This window comes from Parasteatoda tepidariorum, chromosome 1 (genome assembly GCF_043381705.1).
Source record: "Parasteatoda tepidariorum isolate YZ-2023 chromosome 1, CAS_Ptep_4.0, whole genome shotgun sequence".
Classification (NCBI taxonomy): domain Eukaryota; kingdom Metazoa; phylum Arthropoda; class Arachnida; order Araneae; family Theridiidae; genus Parasteatoda; species Parasteatoda tepidariorum.
In genome coordinates, this window is record NC_092204.1 from 70,100,928 (window position 1) to 70,126,704 (window position 25,777).

Here is a 25,777-nt window from a genome sequence, read left to right on the forward strand (position 1 = left end):
ATATCTTTAATTTTCGATAACTTATATTACCCTGCATATTTTTTATACCTCGCATTTTCATTGCTGCATTTAAACAATGAGTTTAGCGAGATTTAATTATTGATTTAATTTCCTTCTCAAGATAACTGTTGCCCTCCATTTTTTTAAACATTTTGTAACAATAATGTTTCCAAGAAAGCTCAACTATGAAACAATGAAAAAGCACGGTTCTTAATATTGCATGTGACCAACTCAGCGCAGTAGGATAGAAAATATTTTCAAATTATCTAAAAATTTAAGTAATTAATAACATAAAATTCATTCAAATATATTTTTTAAACATTGGTCGCCGTCGAGTTTCAAAATTCTTCCGGAAAGAGCAATTTGTTGCTCCATAATAATTCTTCAAGATAATTTTTAAAAGTAGATCGGCCCCGGGTTTCGAACCAGGGTCCTCTAGCAAAAGCAATTCGTTGCTCCATACTACTAAACCCTGCAGGTCAATTTGACTGACCGACTTATACCAAGCTTTTTAAGTAATTTCTGCGGTTGGTTGCAGTTTTATGTTTACTGCTTCATTAATCTATCGTATGAACACAATCTATAATTCGTAAATCCATGGCTTTCTATGGATAAATTTGGTTAATCAAAGACCTGTATTTTTATATATCACAAAATGCGATATGCTTTCAAAAATAAAGGCTTCTGACTGATTGGCTTGATTGAACTATTGTAATGGCGAAAATTTAGCTGAATTCCGCCCTAATGTCAGCAAGGATATGAATTTTTCGCACCTAGATGATAAAGTTAACAAGGCCCGGGTTTACACTCGAAGCTCGATATATTGGTTCCCCATGTTCTCACGGTGAGAAATTTGTGTCGTCGCATTGACGTCTGCGATTCGCTTCTCTAATGTCACGAAAATGATCCATTTTTGAAGCGCATCCTTACTGGGGTCGAAAAATGGGTTGTCTATAACAATGTCAAACGCAAGAGATCATGGAGCAAAAAAGATTTACCGGCTCAAAGCATTTCGAAAGCCAATATCCATCATAAAAAGGTGATGCTGTCTGTTTGGTGGGATTTTAAAGGAATAATTTTTTTGAGCTTTTACCGGATAACGCAACAATTAATTCGGAAGTCTACTGTCGTCACCTGGACAAACTGAATGATGCACTTCAACAGAAAAGGCCAGAATTAATCAACAGAAAAGGTATAGTGTTCCACCAAGATAATGCGAGACTCATACAAGTTTGGTCACTCGCCAAAAGCTCTTACAGCTTGAATGGGATACACTGCCACACCCACCATATTCTCCAGATCTAGCGTCTTCGGATTATTATTTGTTCCGGTCACTGCAAAATTTTTTGAACTGTAAGACCTTCACTTCAAATGAAGAGGTCAAAAATCCCCTGGATCAGTTTTTTTGCCTGCAAAGACCAAAAATTTTACGAGCGTGGAATCATGCTACAACCAGAAAGATGGCAAAAGGTGTTGGACCAGAATGGCCAATATATAATTTAATAAAATATTTATTCATTATACGAAAATTGTCTTTCATCCCCCCCCCCCCAAAAAAGAAACGAAATTACTTTAAGAACAATCCAATATAAGGAGGTGAAAAATTTAAAAGCCTCAGTAAAGATCAGTTCTTCACTACTGAAGTAGTGAAGCACAGGGGGCCCCCAAAGAAGATTTTGCCCCGTGCCCCAATTAGGCTATGTCGGGCCCTGATTAAGGGCTTTATATATGTACAGTATATAGGAAAAATTTTATAACTTTAACGCTTTTTATTATATTAAGCAAAAAATAAAAAAAATCATATAATTAAGTAAAGGCATACATTATTTATGTCACAATATTGATAGAATAAAAAAATATAATTCTTCTTAAATATAATTTTTAAAATTTGACTGTCACCGGATTTCGAGCCAGGGTCCTCCTGCACTAGAAATTTGTTGCTCCTTACTACTAAATCTAGCCGGTCCTTCTGACTAGTAACTAGTCTCCTGGAGCTTTTCTCTCCTCTTTATTCCCCATTACTGCTCTTCTGTCACAATAAGGATTTAACGTCATGACGTGGACTATATGTTTAAGATTTCGTCGTCTGTTGTGACCTTCAATACTTATCACTTCATATATTACATCAGATAATCGTCGTGTTATTTTATATGGCCTGAAATATCTTCCTTGACAGCTTTTCGGAGAGTCCAACTCTTCGTATTGAAAGTGAAAACCGAAACTAAATCTCCAATATTGTAGGTGACTGGTCGATGTCGCTCGTCATGTCGTTGTTTATCTATTGCTTGAGCATCATGTATATGGAGCTTTGTAAGTTGTCAAGCTTCCTCAGCCCTGGTGATTAGGTGTTGCACACATTCATCTTAGTCCCCCTTTCCGTGAGGAAAAATCGTGCCTAGAGGTGTTCATATTTCCCTGCCATGAACAAGAAAGAAGGGACTGAATCCAGTGGAGACGAAGCGTAGCGAAGTCTTAGGTATACTCTCTTCAGCAGCATGAATAATTGAAGATTTAACAGAATCTACTGGTATTTATACTGGCACAAGTTGCCATGGTATCAGTGATTTGAGTAAGCTGAATAAATAGAGTCCAATTTGCGTGATAATAAATGAATCGGTCTAGGAGAGATGGGTGTGTTAGCAAAATGTGTAACAATCAGGGAAAAGTGATCGCTGTTATGTGTTAAAGTTGGGTAAAAGGCAAGAGCAGAAGACTGAGAAGAACCGGGTGAGCAGAAGACTGAGTTAATGGAATGAAACGTTTGCGTAGGCGCATAGAAATGTTTCTTCACTTTGGTTCAGTAAGCGAAGATCTTGGTCTTGAATGAGTTTTTCGATTTTCCGTTCCCGATCGTTGGAGGCAGAACTGCCCCACAATTCTCTATGGCTATTAAATTCTCCTACTAGAATGTAAGGTGCGGGAAACTGATTAATCGACGAGTTCAAATCAGTCAGTCATTCAGAGATAAATAAATGGAACATATTGTGATGAGTATATCAATGAATCTGAATAGTATTAGCCTTTCATGAGGTTGTCAATGGGATGTTAGAGAAAGGCAAGCTATTTGCAGTTAAAATCGCGACATCAGCATGTGGTCTGTTGCCACGTCGGTACGGAAACACGAGTAATTTCTCAAGTGAAACTTGTCAGAGGAGTTTGAAAGTGTTTCTTGGAATAAAATGCATGTAGGTTGATGTCTGGAGATTATATCTCTGATATCAGTTAATTTATTGCGAATAATCCCCTCAGGGGCACACTTTTGCGTGACGAGTAGGGCACATCTGGAGCCCCAAGCTGGACTTCAGCATTCTTCCATTTCTCTCCTGCGATAGTCCTGTTTTGAGTTTCCGATTTTCACTTAATAATTACATTGACCTAGTGAGCGAATATTATTTTCATTTACACTACTGGCCATTAAAATTGCTACACCAGGAAGGAATGCAAATAACATAATGATATTTATTGAGCACAAACATTATAGTTGAAAGAACAAGAGATTAAATTTTCAGGATATTTGGATGTATAGATCCTGAGGAATCAGTACTCAGAGCAGCCTCCCCTGACAGGAATAACAGCAATTATTCTACTGTGCATCGTGTTGAACAGAGATTGGATAGCATGGACGGGTACAGCATTCCATGCAGCTTTAACATTGTACCTCAATTAATTGACCGTAGTGACTGACGAAGGGTGGCATGGCAGTCGTTCGGCAACCATTGACCAGACGTTTTCAATTAGTGAGAGATCAGGAGAATAAGCGGGCCAGGGCAGCAGGCGAACATGTTCTGTTTCAGGGAAGGTCAGGACAGTGCGGGTTACATACGATTGTACATTGTCCTGCTGAAACGTAGCTTTATAGAGGCAATGCGAACAAGAGATGATCGAGACGTGTATCCAATGTCACCCCATACCATTACTCCAGGTGATGGATCAGTATGACGATGTGAAATGCAAGCTGCCAATGGGCGTTCTCCACGATGTCGCCAAACACGGATGCGGCCATCATGATGTTGTATACAGAACCTGTATTCGTCTGAAAAGAGGACGTCATGTCATTCCTGCTTCCAGATTCGTCGTTGATCACACCATTGGAGGCGCTTCTGCCTGTGATGCAGCGTTAAGGGTAGCCGAAGCCATGGTCACCGTGCTGACAGTCCATGTTGCTGCAGACACCGTCGAACTGTTCGTGCAGAAGCTTGTTGTCTTGCAAATGACACCATTTGTTGACTCAGGGTTCGTGACGTAGCTGAGCGATCCCTTAAGACCATGTGGATAACATTCTGTCTTAGTCATTAGTGATGTGGGTCCGCAGAGATCTTGCACGGCGTTCCATATGACCATCATGAACCCATCGATTCCATACTATTCTAACAATCATGGGATCTCGGCCTACGCGAGCAGTAATTCTTCTGTATGATAAACCGCAATCCCGGTAGGCTACAATTCGACTTCTATCAAACTCAGACACTTGTTGGTAGATTTTTCTTTTTCTTTCACGAGGCATAATAAAACTTTTTTTCATAAGAACAACGCTCAAATTCAATTTCTGTTTGAGAAACTTACTGTCAAATTTTTTCTTTCATACACATTGTAGGTCTTTTGTACACAGTTACCTATGCAGGTAAAGAAACTTGCGCCCGTTGCGGAGAAACAGGACACAATTTTAGATCATGTACACCCCCAGAGAAATGTTTCAACTGTAATAAACTCCATCCAGGAAATTCTCGATAGTGCTCCAAATGGAAAAGCAAGAAATACAAATTCTAAATATTAAAATCACATAAAACCTTTCGTGTTTCGATAAAGCTAAATCCAAATTCCTAAACTCAATGCCACGATCGAATTTTTCTTATGCTGCAGCAGTTACTACCCCAAAAGGAACAAAATATATAGCAATGCAATAAGACAATAGTGACGCAGATCCTCAAATAATAAAACTAAAGATTTTATATGATAACAAGAGTGGGTCAAAAACAAACTCCCCACAAAAGCCAATAGACATCCACTACTTTCAAATCAATATCGCAACCTTCTCAACTATAACGACGACCAGCTCAGAGCACTCCCTATCAGTTGACTTCACAAAAAAGTTCCGAAACTAACTATTATATAAAGCCAACACCACAACTAGCAAACGTTTTGCGCAAAATATTAACTGAGTCTCGTTTAGTAAGTAAACCTAAATTTGTTTCTAAAAATAAACAAACCGATTCAACAACACCGAAAAACACTCTCAAACAGCAAACGAGATGAACAAACGCAATCGGATGCAATGAGCACGGATGATAATTGTATAGAACTCCCAGAGTTTGAAATGCAGATTGAAAAAGGTATGGAAACACTAACGAATTTGTTATCTAAGTACACAAAATCTAAAACTAAAAAATAATGACAAATATATTTATTTATGTTGGAATTAATGTGATTTTTTCCCCAAAATTTATCAAACATTAAAAGCTTAATCGAAAAACGAAATCCCATGCATAGCACTATACAATGAATACTAAAAACCCTTCAAGAGAAATTTGCTTGAGAGTTAATAAGATAACAGGTCACTATCCCTCTCAAAGAATTATCCAATTAGAAATAAATGGATATTTAATTACACAAATAAAGGACATAGCTGACACCCCTGCAGATAAATTTTCTCTGCTAGTTACTCTAAATCTTTTCAGTAAGATAAAAAAACAGAGTGAAAAAAAATTCATCTTAAATGTCCGTTATACTCAATTTATGAATATAATCTACCAATTACATACTTTGAACTGAAATTTTCTATGAACAGTTTGCGAAATACCTCACCGGGATTTGATCACATTCATAATAATATGCTGAAAAATCTTAAAAAAACTGATCTTACCGTTTTCCTAAAATTGTACAATAGAATCTGGACCGACAGAAAACCTCCTATGTCTTGACGAAAATCTTTAGTAGTTGCAATCACTAAACGAGATAAAATTCCGAAAGATCATACAAATTATTGACCCATAACCTTAACTAGATGCTTATTCAAATTATGTTTATGCTAGAAAGAATTACCAACAATAGACTAGTAGATCTTTTAGAACAGTGGTGCACAAACTTTTTTCGCATGCGATCCCTTTTGTAGAGAGAAAATTTTTGGCGATCCCTAGAGATAAATGTTCACAAATACGATGTATATTTCGCGCATTTCTTTCGTTTCATCGAATAAGAACATCATCATATTTGACTCATATTAATTTTATTTATAATTTTAAGAAAATACTTTTTGTATAACACAAAAATCAGTAAATTATCCTTTAATGAGATGTATGTTGCTGCAAGTTTCTAATTATCTCATCGATGTTTGGATGTATGTTGCTAATTGCAATTCGCATATCATCTTCAGGGTTTAAACGCGAGCGGTAGTTAGTTTTTATTGAAACTAGTTTGCTAAATCCAGTTTCACATAAATACGTTGATGCAAATTGCATGAACACTCTGATGGCATTCTTGCATAAAACGGAATATTGTTTTTCCTCGAATAGCCAAAATTTATGGCAAGGCTGAGTCTTAAATTGGTTTCGAAGAGTATAATCACTAATTAGATCTATCAATTGCTCTTTCTCACTAATTTGAGGAGTTGAACTGCATATGTCAAAGGAAAATGGATCACGAATCCAACCAAGATCGTTTTCAGGAAAATCCTCGAATCTTCTCGAAAAATTTTTCTTTAAATTTTCAATGTGATTGGAAATGATGTTTTTAAATGTAAATATATCTACATTATTTTCCTTGATAAAATCGTTAAGGCAAAGGAACATGTCAGTGTTGTTTTTATTCAGTTCAGTTTGCCATCAGAGACTAAGCTGATTCTTAAAAGCTTGAATTTTACTGGCTGCAGTTATGATAGTTTAATTCTCACCCTGCAAGCTCAAATTTAAGTCATTAAGTTTTTCGAAAATATCAACTAAATAGCTCAGCTTCCCTAGCCAAACTTCATTGATATAACAACTTGCCACTCTATGTTTCTTTTCTATTAAAAACATGTACACTTCATTTCTCAAATAAAATATCCGTCGTAGTATTTTCCCACGTGAAAGCCATCTGACTTCGGTGTGTAACAGTAATCTCTCATACGTTGAGCCCATCTCATTGCAAAATATTGAAAAGAGACGGCTGTTGTGGCTGTTGCATTTAATGTAGTTAATTGAACTAACAGCGTCTTGTAATACGTTGTGCAACTCTTCATCCATATCTTTTGCAACAAGAGCTTGCCGATGAATCATACAGAGATTAAATACCATATGAGGCTCCACCTTCTGAATTAAGCCTCTGAGCCCTTTATTCGAACCTGTTAATGCTGCAGCACCATCAGTGCAAACCGCAACACAGTTTGCCCAGGTAACTTTGTTTCTACTAACTAACTTTAACCTTGCCTTGGTAACTTTTTGCCACTTTGTTTCAAAATATTCATTTATTACTTCGAATATTTTTTCTCCAGTTGTCTTTCCTTCCAAACTTTTGCAACATAGAAACGTTTCTATTACATCTTCATTAAAAATAAACCTAACGTAAATAATTAGTTGTGACATTTTAGTAATATCGGTAGTCTCGTCCAGTTGTAAAGCAAATACAGATGAATTTTGTATGCGTTTTATGACTTCTGACTCGATATTTCGTGACATTTCGGAAATCCACCGAGACACGGTATCTCTTGATAATGGTATTGTTTTTAGTTCATTTCCATATTTATCGCCATGCCTAATTGATGTCAATGTCATCTTAGTTGCTGCAGGAAGGATAAGGGATTCTCCGATTGTATGGGGTTTCATTGCTTTTCCTATTAGATAAGAAACTTCTAAAGAAGCTCGTAATGCTTTCTGAGGTATTATTGTAAATTTCTTTAAATGTGCACTTTGAATTTTCAGATTTTCAGCTCGTCTTTGAAAAAAAATCGGCATGTTTATTTTGAAGTTCTTTATGTTTAGTTTCCAGGTGCCTTTTTAACTTAGCTGGTTTCATGCTCTTGCAGCGGATCATCTCGCCATTACGGCGATAACGAACTATCCTGAAACGCTGATTTGGCCTGAACATTCAAAGTTGGCAACCCTGCCACAGAGACTGTTTTCCTCCCTTCGTTTTCTACCATTCGGGTTACAGTGTGGTGACCTGCCTACTACAACTCAACGCTGCCAGTCTCGTATCCCATAGCAACGAAGAACACAAATAAAAGAATACTAATGTTTTCTTTCTGCTGCTGCTGTTTGATAATTCTCCTGTTTTTGATATGTACGTTATTGTTATTATTCAAAGTTGTTAATATATTATATTTTATAATAAGAAGCGAGTCTACTTATTTCCTCCACATACAGCTTCGACCAGTGTAGCGTCATCATCTTCACGTTTGTGCTAAGGCACGCGTTTATTTATTCAGAATGTCTCATTTCCTATTTCATTAAATATGTTTAACTTTTTATCTATGACTGGCATAAATTAATTTCCTTTTAGATGTTTATTTAACTATTTAATCTTTAAGTATTTAATTTAATTGCATGTGGCTTACCCATGTGCACTTAACTCTCATTTGCTAATTTTTCGTTGCAAATGACACATATCGGACGTTCTTCATCATCAACAACACAAAATGTAAAGCCATACTTAATAAATTCCTCATTGTATTTTCTTATTTTTTTTAGATCGGGCATTTAGTTCAGTATTTTGCGACTCCTCATCAGTATTTGTTCGTTTGTTAGCTGAAGATGTACCTGGTGTACGTATTACCCATTTATCCATTATGAAGATAGGGGTTAAATTATTTAAACTAAAACAAATAATATATAAAATTTTATCATTTTTTTTCGAGAAATTCAATAAAATTAACAGAGATCTTTCTCTAATGATAGTACATACAACCTGATAACAAAGAGTAGCAAAGCCCGATAAAAATATAAAAAATCAAAATTACACAACGTCACATGATAAAACTCGAGGTGAATACATGATAAACAGTGAATGACGGCGCTTCTCTCTTTATATGTACACTGTATGGTATACAGCATGCAGGGATAATGCATTTCATAAAAATTTGGTGACCCCTGAAAGACTTCCGGCGACCTCCAGTTTGCGCACCACTGTTTTAGAATACTATAATCGTAATGTAAGACACGTACTTCGTACAATAACTCTCCACACGCTAATAGTGAAAGAATGTGAAATATTACCATGGGTAGAGAGTTTTGCTCTACGCCACCTGTAGCTCATTTCGACCAATAAGGTTGCAACTCGGCAAATTATAAGGTTAACAGTTACTGGCTTAGTTTAGCTTTGTTTTCAGGAAGGAAATATAAATGTCATTGTAACCGTAACTATTTTATTGCGGTTTGTTTATTTGCGTTCCGCATCTGATTGTTTTTGATCTTTATAAAGTTTTGTAAAGAATTTATTTCATTACTATCTATCAATCAGAATGGTTATGGGAGATGACTGTGAACTATTGTTTTTTGACACATTCTCTCATGATTCATGTGAAGTAAGTTAACATTTTCACGTTCGTTTCAAAGTGTTGTAAGAAATTTATATTAGTGAGTTGTTGATCCACCTTCACTCTTATCAGAATAAATCAATATATTAAGTGCTTTAATGTGAAATAAAGTAAATTTATCTTTAAAATAAGTTGTTGTTTTAAATTTTTATTTGAATGATACTCTTTAAATTGAATTATATTTCAAAATAGTTGGACGTTATTTGCCCAATTAATTTTGTTAACAGTTATTGATGTTCATCGTCTACTCCAGATTAACCTATCGTAGTGGATGCGAAATTTAGATGTATGATATCATAATCAAAGTGTTCAGATTTGATTTTGGCTCAAAATTTAACAGTTTTCCCTTGAGAATCCGCGTATATTTAAAGCATAGCAGTTTAGTTAATTTCGGCAAGTTTGAAGGTATAAATTGCAATGTAATTGATGCTTAGAGATTTTGTATTTTTGATATTTTGTGCAATTAAAGTTTTGATTAATGCAAATTTTAGGAGCTCAATCTTGATTTAGTCCAGTTCCCTCTGCCTGTTTATATATTTGAAATTAGAGTTGTTCCTCTTGGTGCAAGAGTTCAAGCTGATTTTCCTGGTGGACATCGTCTTGGGTAAATAATTTATGATATTATTTCTGAATCATGATCTGTCGCGCCAACTTTAATCGCCAAAGTGCTGAATAGATATTAAACTTTTAAAATTTTTTTGAAAGAAAGCATGTAGATATTTCCTTGGGGGTGGCTATGAGTTATACCCTTTGAGTTGATCCCTTTCTGTGATTTTTTTATAATGTTTTGTAGGCCCCTTCCCCTGAAATTGCCAGTCCTTGGCGATTTTTCTGCCACAGATCACAATACGGAAATCTCACTTTATTTCCATTATTCATTTTTTACTGAAATTCATTCATTTTTCTTAAGTAATCATGCATTACTATAATTCTTAACATTAAATATAACATCATAAACATTAAATTAATAAGTTTTTTCTGTGGGAAGTATTTGTTTTAAAGACACTACGATTTTCACAGGGTTTCCATGGTATGGAAATTTTTTTAAAGTGGTAGCAAAAGGGAGATGTTTTAATCTATCAATACATATATAATTTGAAAGAAATATATATGAAGGAAGAATGAATAACTCTGGAATAATTTCGTAATTTACAAATGAAAGATAAATTTAGGTATTTTTCAGTGGTTTTGAAAAATCTTAGTAATTAAATTACTTATTTGTTTTTTTCCAGGTCATGGGAACCTTGTTTCAAAGTTTTGGATACAATATTAACTTGTTTATCAATAACAGACATAATAAGTTTTGATAACAAGTTTTATTCCAAATTCTGTTGTTCGTAAGAACTAATTATCTAAGACAAAATTAGAATAAAAAATCCTTAAAAGCAACCTTTCTGTATTAAATAACATAGAGAAAAAAGTTTCAAGATTGTTTTCTTTTAGGTTATTGTTATATACTTAGATTAATGAATGTAAATCTATTGTTATTGGTTTGTATCATTAAAAGGTATTTTCAAAGCTGTTATAGAAATTTGTTTTGTTACTTTTAATAAGGAAACTGTCTTTGAATAAGTAAATAAAGCTTACAAATTAAGCACAGAAAAAAATAATGCAACTAAAATTTTTGCATTTCTTAAGAAACAATAATTAATAAGTTATATACATCAATTTATATTCCTTACTTTCTCAAAAATTTCTTAGTAGCCATCCATGAATGCAGGGTTTTATTGATTTTGTTAATCACCAATTTAATTTTAAAATTTTCCAAGAATTATACTATTTCTGTTACAAAGTAAATATTTTGTGTTTAAGTTTAAAAAACTATTTTTTTTTAATTTACATAGTAAATTCCCTACTCTAGGAAACTGAATTTGTTGCAAAGAATTATTGAATTACTTTTGTTGGTCCATAACAGTGTTATCTATGAAATACATACATAACTGGAAGGAAATCCTGTGTTTATAATTCGTACAATCAAGAGTCACTTTGCATTAACCTCTTGCAATCCAATATCACCTCTAAGTGTACATCAAAAGTTACCACACTAAAATATAAATTTTTTATATCTTATTAATAAGTAACCACATTATTTTATAAATTATATAAAAATATTGTATTCTGTAGTTTTATGTTGTATTACATTAGTTAAAACATCATAAAGTACTCAGAGAACAAACAGTTTCTCTTTTCTATCTTCCATTTATTTAATTTTTTTGTTGTCGTTGGAAAACCGCCTTGATCTTAATATTTGTTGGGAGTAGTCGGAATTTAATTTCAAAACATATTTTGCATAAGGCTGTGATAGTAATTTAAATAGTAATGTGTTCAGATTCATTGTAAAAAGTTCTGTAAATATAATTTATTCATTATGATAAGAATGAAAGAAATATTAATAAAATCTGTTTTAAAGCTATGTTAAATTTTTTCTTTACACTTTTCAATTTAAGTGTATATTGATTACCAGGGCCCCATCTTCAAGAAGACCCCATTATAACAGTTAGGGCCAAAGAGAAAAATTGCAATTTCAGGTCGATGGCCAGTCTGACCCTAAATGAATAATGTAACGCTTGTTGGGAGAAAGTGGTAATCGTAAAAGTGATATCCCACATTTTTGTTAAAATAAAAATTTTAGCAGACTAAATGTTTTTATGCTTTAATTTTTAATTTTTTATTCCAAAATAAGTACACATCCAATAATGCTCATCAATGTCATTAAAAGACATAGCTGAATTTTAAGCATAACTTTGACTTATAGTTTATGGTAATGTCACTCACAGTTGGCTATATTTTTTGTTATCTCCTATTAAGACAAAAATGACAATGTTTTTACAAATTAACATTACTTAATGATGCTATTTAATCTTCTAAACTAGTTTTTCTGTAATTATACTGTAAATTTCTCAATCAAATAAATTAGTAAATTTCCTTAATTTGGGAGCAAAACTAAAATAATATAACTAAAATAAGTCAGTTAGCAAAATGAATGAAAATGTAATAGGAATTAATTACTTTTGAAATAAAACAGTGTTACAAAAATATAAGAGGCATAAATAATAATTTGAAAATAATATAGTATGTAAAAAAATAATGAATGAAAATATGAAACAAATCATTGAAATTGAAAATAGTACATACTATTTTAAACCCCTGCAAATCCAATTTCCCTGCTTTTATTTCAGCAAAATGTATCAGCCCTATTCCACCCCCCCCCCGAAGTTTATTTGTTCTCATATTTCATGTTCATTGAACGTGAGTCAGGTTAAGTTGGTTCATGTGTATTGAGACGTGTATAGTTTAATTGGTGTTTTTTTTTTTTTTTAAATTGATTTATCACTATGTGTAACAATTATGGTTATGATTAAAATTCTGAAACTATTTTTTAGAGCTACTAATCCTTCATCTTTTCAACTGGAGTTCTTTGTTAATGACCTTAGTAAAAGAAGTGCTTCTACTTTTGAAAGGTTAGGAAGGTAAGAGTAAAATTTTATTGACTTTTTTCTGTTCAAGATATTGCATTACACTAAATATTTTTTTTCTAATAATATTTGTAAAAATTTCTGTTGTGTTAAAAAGAGTACAGTTTTTTATAAATCGCCATACCATGTTTATAATTTAAAAATTAGATTATATTTCTTTTAATTTTCACCTCAATATAGTTGCTAATATCCTTTTTCCAGCAAGTTTCTCATTGAGCCAAGCTGTAACTTCTATTTTTAGAGATATTTTCTTCAACTGTTTAATTAAATTTAAAAATCAGCTAAAATGAAAAATTATTATATGGTTGTTGTAATGTTTTGTTTTTATAAAAAAGAAGACATTTTTGATTACATTATCAACACATTTTGAAGACTTAAGGCTAAAAAAATAGACCTTGACAATAATTTATTATAGCTAAATCGTGGATTCTTTACCCTTGCTTCATAAAAGTTCATAGTGTCTAAAATAACCGCTATCTTTTTATAATTTCATGAAGACATGAGTTTTCTTTCTTTAAATTCATTTTTACTCAAATGATACAATAGTCTGTACATGATACAATAGTCTATATACATATCGATTTCTTGTGATAAATTTATATTGAATTTTTCTTTTATTTTCCTTTAGTCTAGATTACAAGCAGAATGTAGATATTCAATTTCCCGTTCCTAACAAGGTAAATTTTAATTTTATAAAGTTTTACTTTGAGTTGAATTTTAGTGTCTTCTGTGAAACTGTGTTTTTACCTTTTTAATAATGAAAAAAAAAAAAATGTCTTGTAAATTCATTGGTTTTGATTTTTAAAAAAAATATTTGTAGAATTTTTAATTTGTAGTTATGCACTAAATATTTTGTTTTTGTTCTGCCAAATTTGATCATCAATAATCTCATTCTGAATATTTAGCCAGGTTAGATTTTATACAAAAACTTAAATGTTTACACATTAATGTACAAAAATTTTTAAATGCTGACACAAATGAAATAAATATTTTTTAAAAGCACTATTATCCAGAAAGTACATTTAGCTTTAAATTGTAATATTTAGACAAGTTAGATTTTATACAAAAGCATAAATGTTTGCACGTTAATGTGTAAAAATTTACAAATGCTGACACAAATGAAATAAATATTTTTAAAAGCACTATTATCCAGAAAGTACATCAAGCTTTAAATTATAATATTTACCATAGCTCATAAAAATTTTATATGAAAGAGCATTACTTACAATTTTTTAAAAATACGTTAGTGAGCCTAGCATTTTTAAAGGGTATATTTTTTGTACAAACATTATGTACCTCATTTTTTGATTTATGCATCTACAGTTTTTAACTTCTGTAGAATTAAATTTAATAAATTCATTATGCAGAATTCATTTTAATAAATAATTTTTTATTGATACTGTGGTGAAAGTTTTTCAAAAATTTTATTTTGCTGCTGTTAAGGGTTCTGAAGACATCTATAAAATATTAGTAATTCAATTCTGTTAATAAATACATTCTGTTGAGAAATTTTCTAAACACACTAGTTTTTTAACTTTGAACGGTTAATTGAAAAGTCCATTTTTTGAAACTATAATTATTCCACTTGAGATTTATTATATGTTTTTATAATGGGTTAAAGTTATAAGTTCTAAAAAAAAATTTAAAATATCATAAAAAAATTAAAATTTTTTAATTCAAATTTAATGGTGTGTTAATGCACTATAGGCCAAACGCATGAGAAATAGACAAAATTTGAAAAAACATTTTTTACTTAAGGTTTCAGACTTTTATTGTATATTCAGAGTTTTATTATTTTTATTGTGTTGAGGCTAACAGGATCAACAAAATATGCCATTAGGAACAAGCGTTCTGAAGTTACTTGGCGTTGTTTCAAAACCTGAGATGCACAAAATTTATTTTGATAACTTTTTCTCTTTCTATAGTTTATTTGAAATTTTGAAACAAAAGGGTTTCTTTGCATCTGGCACAGCTCGTGAAAATCACATGTGAAAGAAGAAAAAAACATTGTGGTTCCTACGATTTTGTATTTAGCAAGGATGCAGAAGCATGTACAATAAAATGGATAATCGGGAGTTTACTGTTTTTGTTTGTTCTTTTCACTTGTCCAGTTTACTATGAAAATGTTTACCTAAAAAGCAGCAAACATCAATAAAATATCTTTAAGTTTCGCATAGTGACTCAAAAACTTATGGTCTCTTATTTAAATTATATTAAAACTATGTCCCTGTTCAGTAACCCGACTCAGTTCACCAAACTTTAAAGTTTGCTGTATAGTTGCTTTCAGATTGCTTTGCTTTCTGATCTCATCGATTCAAAAATTCAAAATAAAATTATAATTATGTATTAAATTTAATTTGAAGCTTGAACTGAAACATTTTAAAAACTAAATTTACTTGTTTAATTATTAAGTGGTAGTAAATACATTTAAATTATCTAACTCAATATAAAATTTTTTTAAAATAAAGTAAACATGTTTAAAAATTCAAATTGAGGTGATTTAAATTTAAAAATAATTCTTTGAAAGTAAATGAAGATATGGAAAAGAGGTAAGAAGAGTCTGACTTTTCACATGCCTCATTTAAGTGAGTAAGGGAAGAGATAAACATTTTTAGAAACATATGAAGAATTGAAGTTATTTGTTTATATAAAAATTAATATGTCCTGATAAAATAATCCAATAATTTTTTTTTAATTGGCAGAAGAACATTTGGCTTTGGTTTTTCACATAATATGGAAAAAAAATATCTTCTGTTAACCTTTCAGAATTATATAAAAAAATGTAAAATCTAATAACTCTGAAATTAAATCAAAATTTCGGAAAAATTCAAAAGTTTTTTACCCTCTGTCATGTGGTGTCAGTATATGGCTATAAAAAATTGCAATTTTTCTGCAAGTTTTTCTTTTACATTAAAATTTTCTAAAAACCATCAAGACTGATTTGGAACTTAAACAAAATGAAACAAGTTACACATTTTATGCATTATTCTTGGCTGTAAAAAACTCACAATGATCATGCTAATAATTTGCGCTAAACTGATTTGCTGCGCATGGAATAGTGTTCAACTTTGGCATAAAATAACTTAAAAAATTATGCTGGCATTAATAAAATTTTGATGTCAGAATGTTTTTTTTTTTTTTTTAACCATTTCTTTGAAAAGGTGCAAAATTTCATATTAGTTTTATCGAATAGTTTTTCAGTTGTAATAGTAAAAAGCCTGCTCAGAAAATTTTTCTTGTAACAGAACTTTTTTTTTTATGGAGAGATAAAATGCCTAAAATACTTTTTTTAAAATTAATAGTAATATAAATGTTTGAACTCTGCTTGTATGGAAGTTTTGAAGGAAACAAAATTGCCTATGAATTTTTAATCAATAATTTAATGTTTCTTTATGTTTATAAAAAATAAAATATTTTTAAAACTATTTTAAGGTAAGAATACTAGATTTATAAATATGTAAAGAAATCTAAAATGTAAATTGAAAGCATAAATCTGAGGGGGACATACAGTGATATGTTTCTTCCCTATAATTTCAGATCCCTACAGATGGATTAGTTTTACGAGGATGGTATAGTGCTGTCACTTTAGCTGTATATGGTGTACTAGCAAAAACAACTAGCAAAGAACGATCATCTCCGCCTCCCCCTCCTCCCCCACAAGCAACTTCTAGAGGATCTTCACAAGGTTTTACATCATGTTTTTTTTTTTTTTAATACAATACCTTTATTATGTTGCCTTTATTGTTAATATTATTACACAAATATTTTGGTGCGGTTTGATTCATATTTTTTTCTTTTATACTTATTTAATTTAATCCTTTTTTTAAAAAAAAATATTTTTAAAAGCTTTTTATGATAGTTTATGAATTTTTCATGAACTTTTGATTTCCAATTTACTATAAAGGCTTTTGTAACAAAAGTTTTTGACTTCTTTTGATGCTAATATACTCAGTACATTTTATAATCTTTAAAACATATTCCCATTACTGTGATCCTTCATAATACATATTATTCCACATGTTGGTAATTGTATTTTAATATCTATGGCAAGTGCTAATTCATCTGTTCTTCACTTAGAAGTAATGTTCAAATATTAATTAATTTTTTTTTCAATCCCAGGAAAATCGCTTAAAATTATCAATTCAAAAATTAGTTACCTTGCATAAAAATCTTAATGATTCTTTCTCTTGTACAGAATGTCTTTTGAAAAGGAGTTGAGATTTCAGATTAATACAGTGATTTTGGACTCATTAGTTTTGAAAAACAGTCTTTTAACTTCAGGAAACAATGCTATGAACAAAAATTTATAACAATATTTTTAGCTAAAATAAATACACCATTATAATTTAGTAATATTCATTATTATAATAATTTATTATTAAATTTCTTATAGCATTTTAATTAAAATTATTTAGAACAATAGAATTTCTCAGTCAGTGAATCCTTTCCTAAAAGGGAAACCTTTTATAAACATGCAATTTTCATGATCCTGAGGGTGCCTGTTTTACAAAGATTTTAATGTATATATGAATACTTTTTTACTTGATTTTGAAGCAAATTTTTTGTATTATAATTTTCATCTTTCATCAATTTTCAATTTTTCATCTTAAATTTTTTCTTATGATTTGAAATCTTTAATTATTGTATATTGTCAAATCTTGATATTACAAACTGGAACTAAGTACACTAGAAATTTTGTACTATCGAAAATTCAGGCTATCAAAAATTAAATATTTTAATCAGTTATTATCTGATCAGCCAAACAATACATAAACTTGTATTAACTATAAACATTTTAAATGTTGTTGAGTAGGCATTTATTTCCAAAAAAATTTATCTCAATATCTTTGCTTTTTCATTTGATTTTGCGTTTTGCTGTTCTTTTGTTTTGCTATAATCTTTTTCTGATATATTGCCTGATGACTTTGTTTCTTTAGATGTTCCTGATTTATCCCTATCACCACAATTTTACGGAAAGATTATTTTCCATTGTAACTATCTCCTCATAAATATTAGCTCATAAACTTAATTCATAAAACTTCTTGGAACTTTTTCAAGAATTGCAATTAAAAAAGGAATTTTAAATTTTTCAGGAATCAGGAAAGAAAGTTTTGCAATCAAAAATATTTCATGAAATTGAGGGTTATTTAAAAATTTATTCAACTTTAAAAAGTTTTTTTCCTTCAAATAGCTAACATTTTGGAAATCCAGATTTTTTTTGTGATGTTTAAAAAGTCATTTATTGAAATATGTGACATCGAGAATTAACTGTATTATTTGTTTTAAATCTTTAAATCAAATATTTGATTTAAAGATTTACCACTGAAAGTGGAAATTGAAAGAAAATTTAAATAACAAATTGAAAGAAAATAATAAATTCTAACATTGCAATGATATTTTTAGATTTATGTTCAAATAAGGATTTTGATTCACCAGCCGCTGATGGAACAATTAGTGATTGGGAGCGTAACTCCAGAATTCCAGAAGTGCCACCAGAACCACCTCCTCTGCCAGTTCGATCTCATTCTTCTGTTGTTGACACTCCTAGATTTGTAGATGTTCCCCCCTTAGGTCATCAGCCTGAACAACATGTAGCCTACCAATCAGAGATTCCAAGTGTCATTACAAACTTCTCAGAACCACCACCCCCAATTGTATATCAAGAATGTGTCCCTGCTCAAGTACCACAGGTTGTAGCAGCTCCTGCAACCTATGGACAGTATGAGTCACATTATTCTAAACCTTGGCCACCCCAAGAGGAGCAATATCAAGCCTCAACTGATCAGTATGATCATCAATTATACAATAGACCCACAGACAGTAATATATATCAGCCACCACCTGATAACAGCAGACAATTGTGGGATCCTAAAGACCATCATGGTCCTGGTGATGCTCCTAGCCACGAGCATGACTCCTATCCTAGACCCGCCCTTCTTGAAATTCCCTCCTTACACAGAGATAAGGATAAGGATCGCAACCGAGATCGGCCTTGGGACAGAGATATTCACGATTATAAAGACGATGATATAAGGTCGAGAGATCATGATTCAAAGAGAAAAGACAGGGGAAGGAGATCTCGAGAAACTAGCTGGGAGAGAAATTCTGCCGATTTGGATAGGTACAGAGATGGCAGGGACAGAGATCGAGATCGAAACAGAGATCCCAGTAGTCGCGACAGAGATAGAGACAGGGATAGAAATAGAGATCGTCCATACGTAGATCGAGGTAATCGCAAAGATGTGAGAGACGTTAAGAGGCCTACAACGCCGCCGTCCCCACGAAAGACGAGACCTCGTAGTCCTCAAACGCCACCTGACACTGAAAAACTGATATCTGGTCCTAGAACTCCTAAAGAGGATGAACCAATGGATACGTATGAGGACAGAGGTGCGGAAGAAATCCTTCATACCAATTATTTTGAACCTGTTCAGCGGGAGCGTGTTCCTGGGGAGCATTTATATAATTTATCCGAAGGTGAAATTCAAGAAGGCGATAACACGGAGGAAGATGATGGTTATGAAGAAATTGTGAGTGAAGAGGAAGATATGTCTGATGTTGAAGATAGAGTTGTATTAGATATGGTAATTTTTTGTATGCTTTATTTTTCTAGTTCAAAGCGTATATAATATTTTTACTTAGTGACTATAGTTATTTTTTTTTTCCAACAGTGTATATATTTTTATTTTTGCTACATTTAATTGTGAAATATTACAATAGTAGTTGCAAAAAAAGTAGTAAATTCTTTCAGATTTTTATTTAAATTTTGAAGTAAAAGAAGATGGTAAATAACTGCGCTTTGATTGGCATTTTTGATCGATATGCCAGTGGTTATTTGGTTTATATATTGTCATATTGAGAAATTATACAGAATTTCTCAGGTAAAAAAACCCTATGCATATACCTCCATGTGCATAAGTATATTTTAGAAATAAAATTTCTTAATAAAAATGCTACTGTTGAAATGACGATAAGTAGAAAAGACTGCTCTTAAATGTAGGGTATTTAAATCAGTGATTTGTCAGTATTTTATTCACTTGATTTTTTTTGTTGTTGTCAGAGAAAAAAATACATATAATTAAGAATTTAGTAAAAAATATAATCTTTCTAAAATAATTAAAACATTAAAAGAAAGTTTCTACAATTAAACATTTACTGTTAAAAAACTTAATAAAACTCCATATTAAATCTGCTTTTTTTGTACAATTGTAGGATGTTTGATTCAGGCACAGAAGTGTTAAAATCATTCTTAAATAAAATTTTATGTTTTAAAAACTTGTAAAAAAGTTATATTATTTTCATTCATGTATTTAAAATTAATTACAATGCATGATCTTACAATTCTGGTACCTTTGATTATAATTTCAATTAAGATTATTCTCCATACTTAGTGAGCTTTTTCCATGTGATTTTTGAACATATTTATTTAGAGATTGAGCTTGTTCAAACATATCTTCGTGCTCATTGAGAATTTCTTACTTTGAGTAAGGAAATTTTCTTTTTTGTTCATAATGAAAGTAATATCAATATGAAGTAAAATTTCCTTTAACTTTTGAGTAATGTAAGAAAATATTAATTCTATTTCAAATTTGCTGTTTAGTATAAAAAATATTGTGGTTTTCTACTCATAATGACCTTTTTTCATTTAAATTTTCAGCAGCTATTGAATTTCATTTATGTTTAATTAAATAAATTATAAAGTTAGGTCTTTTTTAGTGTAAAAAAAGTATTAGTAATTTCAAGAATAAAGTTATTGTATATATTAGAGTATAAGTCGAGCCTTTAAAATTCTACGAAAATCTGGGGTTGACTTATATGTTAGTAATAAAGTTGAATATTCTTTGATTGTGAAATATCGATGCATTATAAGCAATTATATAGGTATCAGTATCTCTGTATCAATTTGCCTTTTTCAGGAACTATTTTTAATATGTTAATTAATTAATTTTGGGACCATCATCTGTTTTGGATTCACAAACGTTCTCAGTGTCATCAGATGAATCACACTCTGCTATGGATTCTACATCATCCTCATTCGCTGTCTCCCATAAAAAAATTGTCTTCACCCTCATCCAAAAAATGTAAAATTCCACGCTTTTCAAAAAATTTTACAATAACATCTACATCCACCTTTTGCAATGTGCCTAATATCATTTAATGCATGATATCTCTAAGAGCAGCTCAGAAATCTCCTGTTTTTGTAAGCGTTTTTGATGCGATTTTTTACTTGAGACAATTTTTCAGACTTTTGAAATTATTTTTTTATGCACTTTAATTTCAGAAATTTTCCCAATTGGTTTGTTCTAGATCAAACCACTTATACACCTGACAGATCAGAAATTCGCTATCTCGTAATCAATAATATGGGGTCGACTTATGCACTGAGACGTATGGTATTTAATTATTATTAAAACAATAAAAAGACTGTTTTTGAAAAAAAGGAAATATTAATATTTTTATTTAATCTTCAGTAATTTTAGTTGTTTTTTTTAATTACATTTCAGGCTGATATAGATTATGATTTAGGTGATGAGACAGAGTTTATGTCAAGCTTTTCACCTTATAATTGTGAGCTCACAGCTTCTCAAGTATGTTATTACTTAACTCTTTTTAAAATTTATTATAACTATGAGCTTGATTTCTTTTTGTTTTGCATTTTATTAATTTTATTAGGTAGTTATACTTCTTTAACCAAATATCTGTTGTGACTTGTGATCAGAGTTTTTCTTTCCAATATATTGAGATTTAAAATGAAATTTTATTTAATTTTAGTTTTTTATGATCGATGTTGCAGTTGAGTTGTATAGATGTGTTTATTTTCTGTAATTGAACTCAATTAGAGTTATTTTTTTAGAAGTATAATCTTTTGGACCTAATTTATGAATTTTAGCTAAAGTAACTGAGTCTCTAAATTGTTGCCTAGATTTCCAATTTTTTTTCTAATTCTTATTTTTTTAATGTGATTTTTAATAATTACTGCTTTCTATTCTTTTTTTCTTCTTTAAGCAAGCACATCCTTATTCTGTGGGCATTCTTCTCAATTCCCTAGGCCAATATTATGATATTGATTAATTTTGTTCAATGATCTTTCCTGGGTCCTAATATTGAAGATATTGCAAAATTAAAAAATAAAAAGTTGATTATTCTATATGATGGCCATCTTATCACCATGTCTATTTATTGTTTTTTATTTTATTTTAAACCAAAAGGAGAGATTTCAAATTTATTTCTTTATATTTTGGAAACTTTACAAGCCACTTGTTTAACTGAACTGTAATATAAATTTTGTTGTTTTATTTAATTTTGAAAGAATAAAAAGGTAACAGAAGGTATTTAGTACTTTTATTGTTTCTAGTTTTTTGAAATGATTTGTGTTTTTGGAAGAATATTGTTTGCTAACCATTGAATTGATTGTTATTTAGTAATATTTCTGTAAAAGAAGCTGTAAGTTATAAAAAGTAACTCTTATTTTTTAACTTTTGAACACAATATTTTATTCTTTGAGTTTAATTATTAAATTTTCTTTTCATAATAGATATTTCAAAAAGAAAAAAAAGTATTTTTATTTGTAAAAAAAAGAAAAATTTGAAAAAAAAGTTTTATTTTTTCTTCACTTAACTGCTTAACAGCTTCTTTTTTCTGGCAAATTGGGTCAAAAAGTAAGCATATTTTTAAGAAACAAATTTCTGTTAAAATCTATTATATAAACTCAAATCAAGAGTCAAAACTATTACAATTATTGATTTTATGAAATAATTTTAATTTTTATTTAGAGCAAAAACAATTACATTTTTACTTAAGGTTGGCTTTACTACTAAGCTAGTGAAAACAAAATTCACGTCTTTTCCCGCATAAAAGAAAAGCGCCAAAACCTTTTGCAATCATACCTCTACTGGACTACCAGAGCCATCTGTTAGAAACATTGTAAACTAAAGAAAGAAAAAATTTGGGCAAATCATTGCAATAGAGTAAAAAAATCAGTCGCACGAGCGGCGCTCTGGCAAAACAGGGAAGACTCCTTTTCAAGTACCCAAACGGTGTTCGGGCAAAACTGGGAAGTTGTTAAACAAGCATTAAATTTTTGTAAAATTTTCGTACAAAAATTAGAAATTTAAAAAAAAAACTATTTTGTCCTTTCCCAACTCTCTTTCATTCACTCAAATTTATTTTTTTAATAGCATTTTTCAGATCCTACATTATTTCTGTTTGAAGCTTCTGAGAAGGAACAGATTAAGAAGTCAGTTGAAACAGATCAAGTTGAAGACACTGAAAGCATTCTTGCACCATTCATTTACCCTGATGATCAACCTCATGATGAAAGGTGTCATATTTTTGATAAAATTATTTTTTCAGCAGTACTTATGTGAAAAGTGTTATTAATTTAAGTCAACTATTTTAATTCTGATTTGATTTTAATAAAATTTTTTAAAACAGATCTGTGATTTAGAAAATAAAAGTAATTATTATTATTTTTTTTTATTTTTACTCTTTAATTTTTTTGTTTTATTTGGGGATTCACAAAAAGGTTTCACAATTTCCACTTTTTTCTTTATTGCTTCGAATATTTCTGATCTTAATTCTATTCAAATTCTCAGATACTCTTTGTAAAATATTGTTACTAAGTAAATATTCATTTCAACTTTTATATATTTTTTTCACCAGCTTCTTTTTTTATTTAATTTTTTCTGCTCGGTTCCTTTTTAACACCAGATTTTGTTTACAATATTGTTTGTTTAGTTTAAAATGACTTCTCTCTAGAATTAATAATGATTATATGACATGAAATTTAATGACTCTACTATAGTTATACTCTAAATCTTTCAACATTGAAATGTTTCATTGAAATATTATAAAAAATCACTGTTTTTTAGATAAATTTTTGTGAAACAACTCAATCATTTTTAATTTTTTATTTATTTTTAATTGATATTTTGAATTACGAAGTTTTCATTACTTTTATTAGGTGGGTTGATGTTTTAGAAGCAATTAATGAAGAATCTCTGTTTGGCTTATTAAGTTTAAAGAACTCAGAAAAAATAAAAGGTAAGTTTGCTGATAATGTTAAGAGTAATTTCTTAGCTTCTCTTCAAAACTTGCTTTTTTAACCAAATAGTGATTTACTATATTTTCCTGAGTTAGAGGCATAAGAATAGATCTATCTAGTATCTTGGTTCATCTTTAATACCTGTAACATACTTCTCATGGTTTATAATATATGTATGTTTATGTGTGGCCAATTTTTTTATAAAGCTCACTACTAATCTTTGAAATTTTGCTATCTGTATCAATTATTGCTTCATATATTTTATCAAAAATTATTACATCTTCATAAATTTATTTACAGTTTTCAAAGGATAATCTGCACACATTTTACTAGAATTTCTACTTTCCATAAAATTATTTTGTTTACTTATTTTATAAACTAAAGTCTTGTAAAGGACTGCCGTCACGTTCTCATTTACACAGTAGCAATGTAGTCACTATAATGAATATGATAGCAGCAGTAATCGTACCACTTCTGCTTCTTATATTCTTTTTTCATATCCATGACATTTGAGAAAAATAGATGACATATAATAAGGTAACATTGCAAATGTTTTTTGTTTGAAAAAATTTTTTTTCATTAATTTTTCAACTTATTTTGTATTTTAGAAATTAAAATTTTATTTTCATGAATTGTAAATTAATGTTCAAATAAAATGCGTAAATTTGAAGTATAAAATAGAGAATCAGTGTGCATAACAAATAGATTATATGCTTAAAATCAGGGTAATTGAATATGGGATTATGTAACAGCCTATAAAGACCGCAATTGAAGTTCAAAGGGAAAGAATGGTTTCTGTCCACTGTTTAAAAAAGTGACGTTTACTCCGAAATCTGTTGCATTTTAGGGATTATTAGGATTTTATTTTGGCGAATCAGAATTGTAGAAAATCAGTTTTCTCTAACAGTTATTACACAGTGAAAATTGGCCTAGGTAGGGACACAAGGTTATTTCCACCTTGAAATTCATTGTTTCACAAAATCAACTTTCATGGACATAGTATATTATTCTTTTCTCTTGATCTTCAATTATTTTCTATGAAATGTAATCGTTCAATGTGACCTTTAACTTTTCCCACACATAAACTTATAATTTTAGATTTTTTTAAAACTTGCTCTAAACAATTATACAGAGCATTTCTATATAGGAAAATTTTTCTCAATAGATATCATCAAGGTGATTGTTGATTGGATTGTTGAAGGACTTGATTTTGATTTAGCATTGAAGCAACCCCAAACGGCGTACAAAGTTCGTCACCTGAAGGCAGGCATTCGATTAGCAACTTTAATGTTCCAAACAAATAAAGAAGTCATCAATATGCTTATGGTATTAGTTAACTGCGCTTCTGCATCTACCATATTTTTTTTCCTTTTTTGCTGTTGTGAATCTGTAATGAACATTAAAAATGTGTTTAATTTAGTTAAAATGACTATATTAAATGTATTTATCATAAAATTACCAAATTTCAGACATAAGTATATATATATATATATATTTAAATTTTCAATGTAAACAAATATTTTTTTTGCAAAAATATGTTTGTTTTGAGATTATTACTTTTAAAACTAAATCTTTTTTAATAATATTATGTTTTAAGTGTCCTAAAAAATTTGAAAATAGTCCTGATAAGTATGCTTACCTGCCAACTTCTGCACTTTTCAAATAAGTGTTTTCCTAGTGATATTCTTTATTTTATTTTATTACCAACTTACTACCTTATTTTATTATTCTGAGTTTATAACTATCAATGTT

At 30.3% G+C, this 25,777-nt stretch overlaps 2 protein-coding genes across 2 annotated transcripts in view; one reads left to right on the forward strand and one right to left on the reverse strand.

The window, feature by feature from the left end:
* Positions 1 to 6,875: 6,875 nt before the first annotated feature.
* Positions 6,876 to 7,925, reverse strand: LOC139426500 (protein FAM200A-like). The gene has a single exon (XM_071185661.1). It carries the CDS (start codon positions 7,923 to 7,925, stop codon positions 6,876 to 6,878), a length of 1,050 nt encoding a protein of 349 aa, XP_071041762.1.
* A 1,359-nt stretch (positions 7,926 to 9,284) lies between these two features.
* Positions 9,285 to 25,777, forward strand: part of LOC107437070 (VIR_N domain-containing protein) — a 60,353-nt gene continuing 43,860 nt past the window's right edge. The window contains exons 1-10 of the mRNA XM_016048954.3: positions 9,285 to 9,493; positions 9,997 to 10,109; positions 12,889 to 12,975; positions 13,610 to 13,658; positions 16,519 to 16,666; positions 18,385 to 19,565; positions 21,486 to 21,569; positions 23,160 to 23,302; positions 23,945 to 24,024; positions 25,191 to 25,351. Coding sequence (XP_015904440.1) covers positions 9,431 to 9,493; positions 9,997 to 10,109; positions 12,889 to 12,975; positions 13,610 to 13,658; positions 16,519 to 16,666; positions 18,385 to 19,565; positions 21,486 to 21,569; positions 23,160 to 23,302; positions 23,945 to 24,024; positions 25,191 to 25,351 — 2,109 coding nt within the window. The 5' untranslated portion in view covers positions 9,285 to 9,430. The remainder of the gene's footprint in view (positions 9,494 to 9,996; positions 10,110 to 12,888; positions 12,976 to 13,609; positions 13,659 to 16,518; positions 16,667 to 18,384; positions 19,566 to 21,485; positions 21,570 to 23,159; positions 23,303 to 23,944; positions 24,025 to 25,190; positions 25,352 to 25,777) is intronic.

What these genes read in the sequence shown, in the direction of transcription:
- LOC139426500 (XM_071185661.1), bottom strand. Translation starts at nt 7,925, where the DNA reads ATGCCGATTTTTTTTCAAAGACGAGCTGAAAATCTGAAAATTCAAAGT.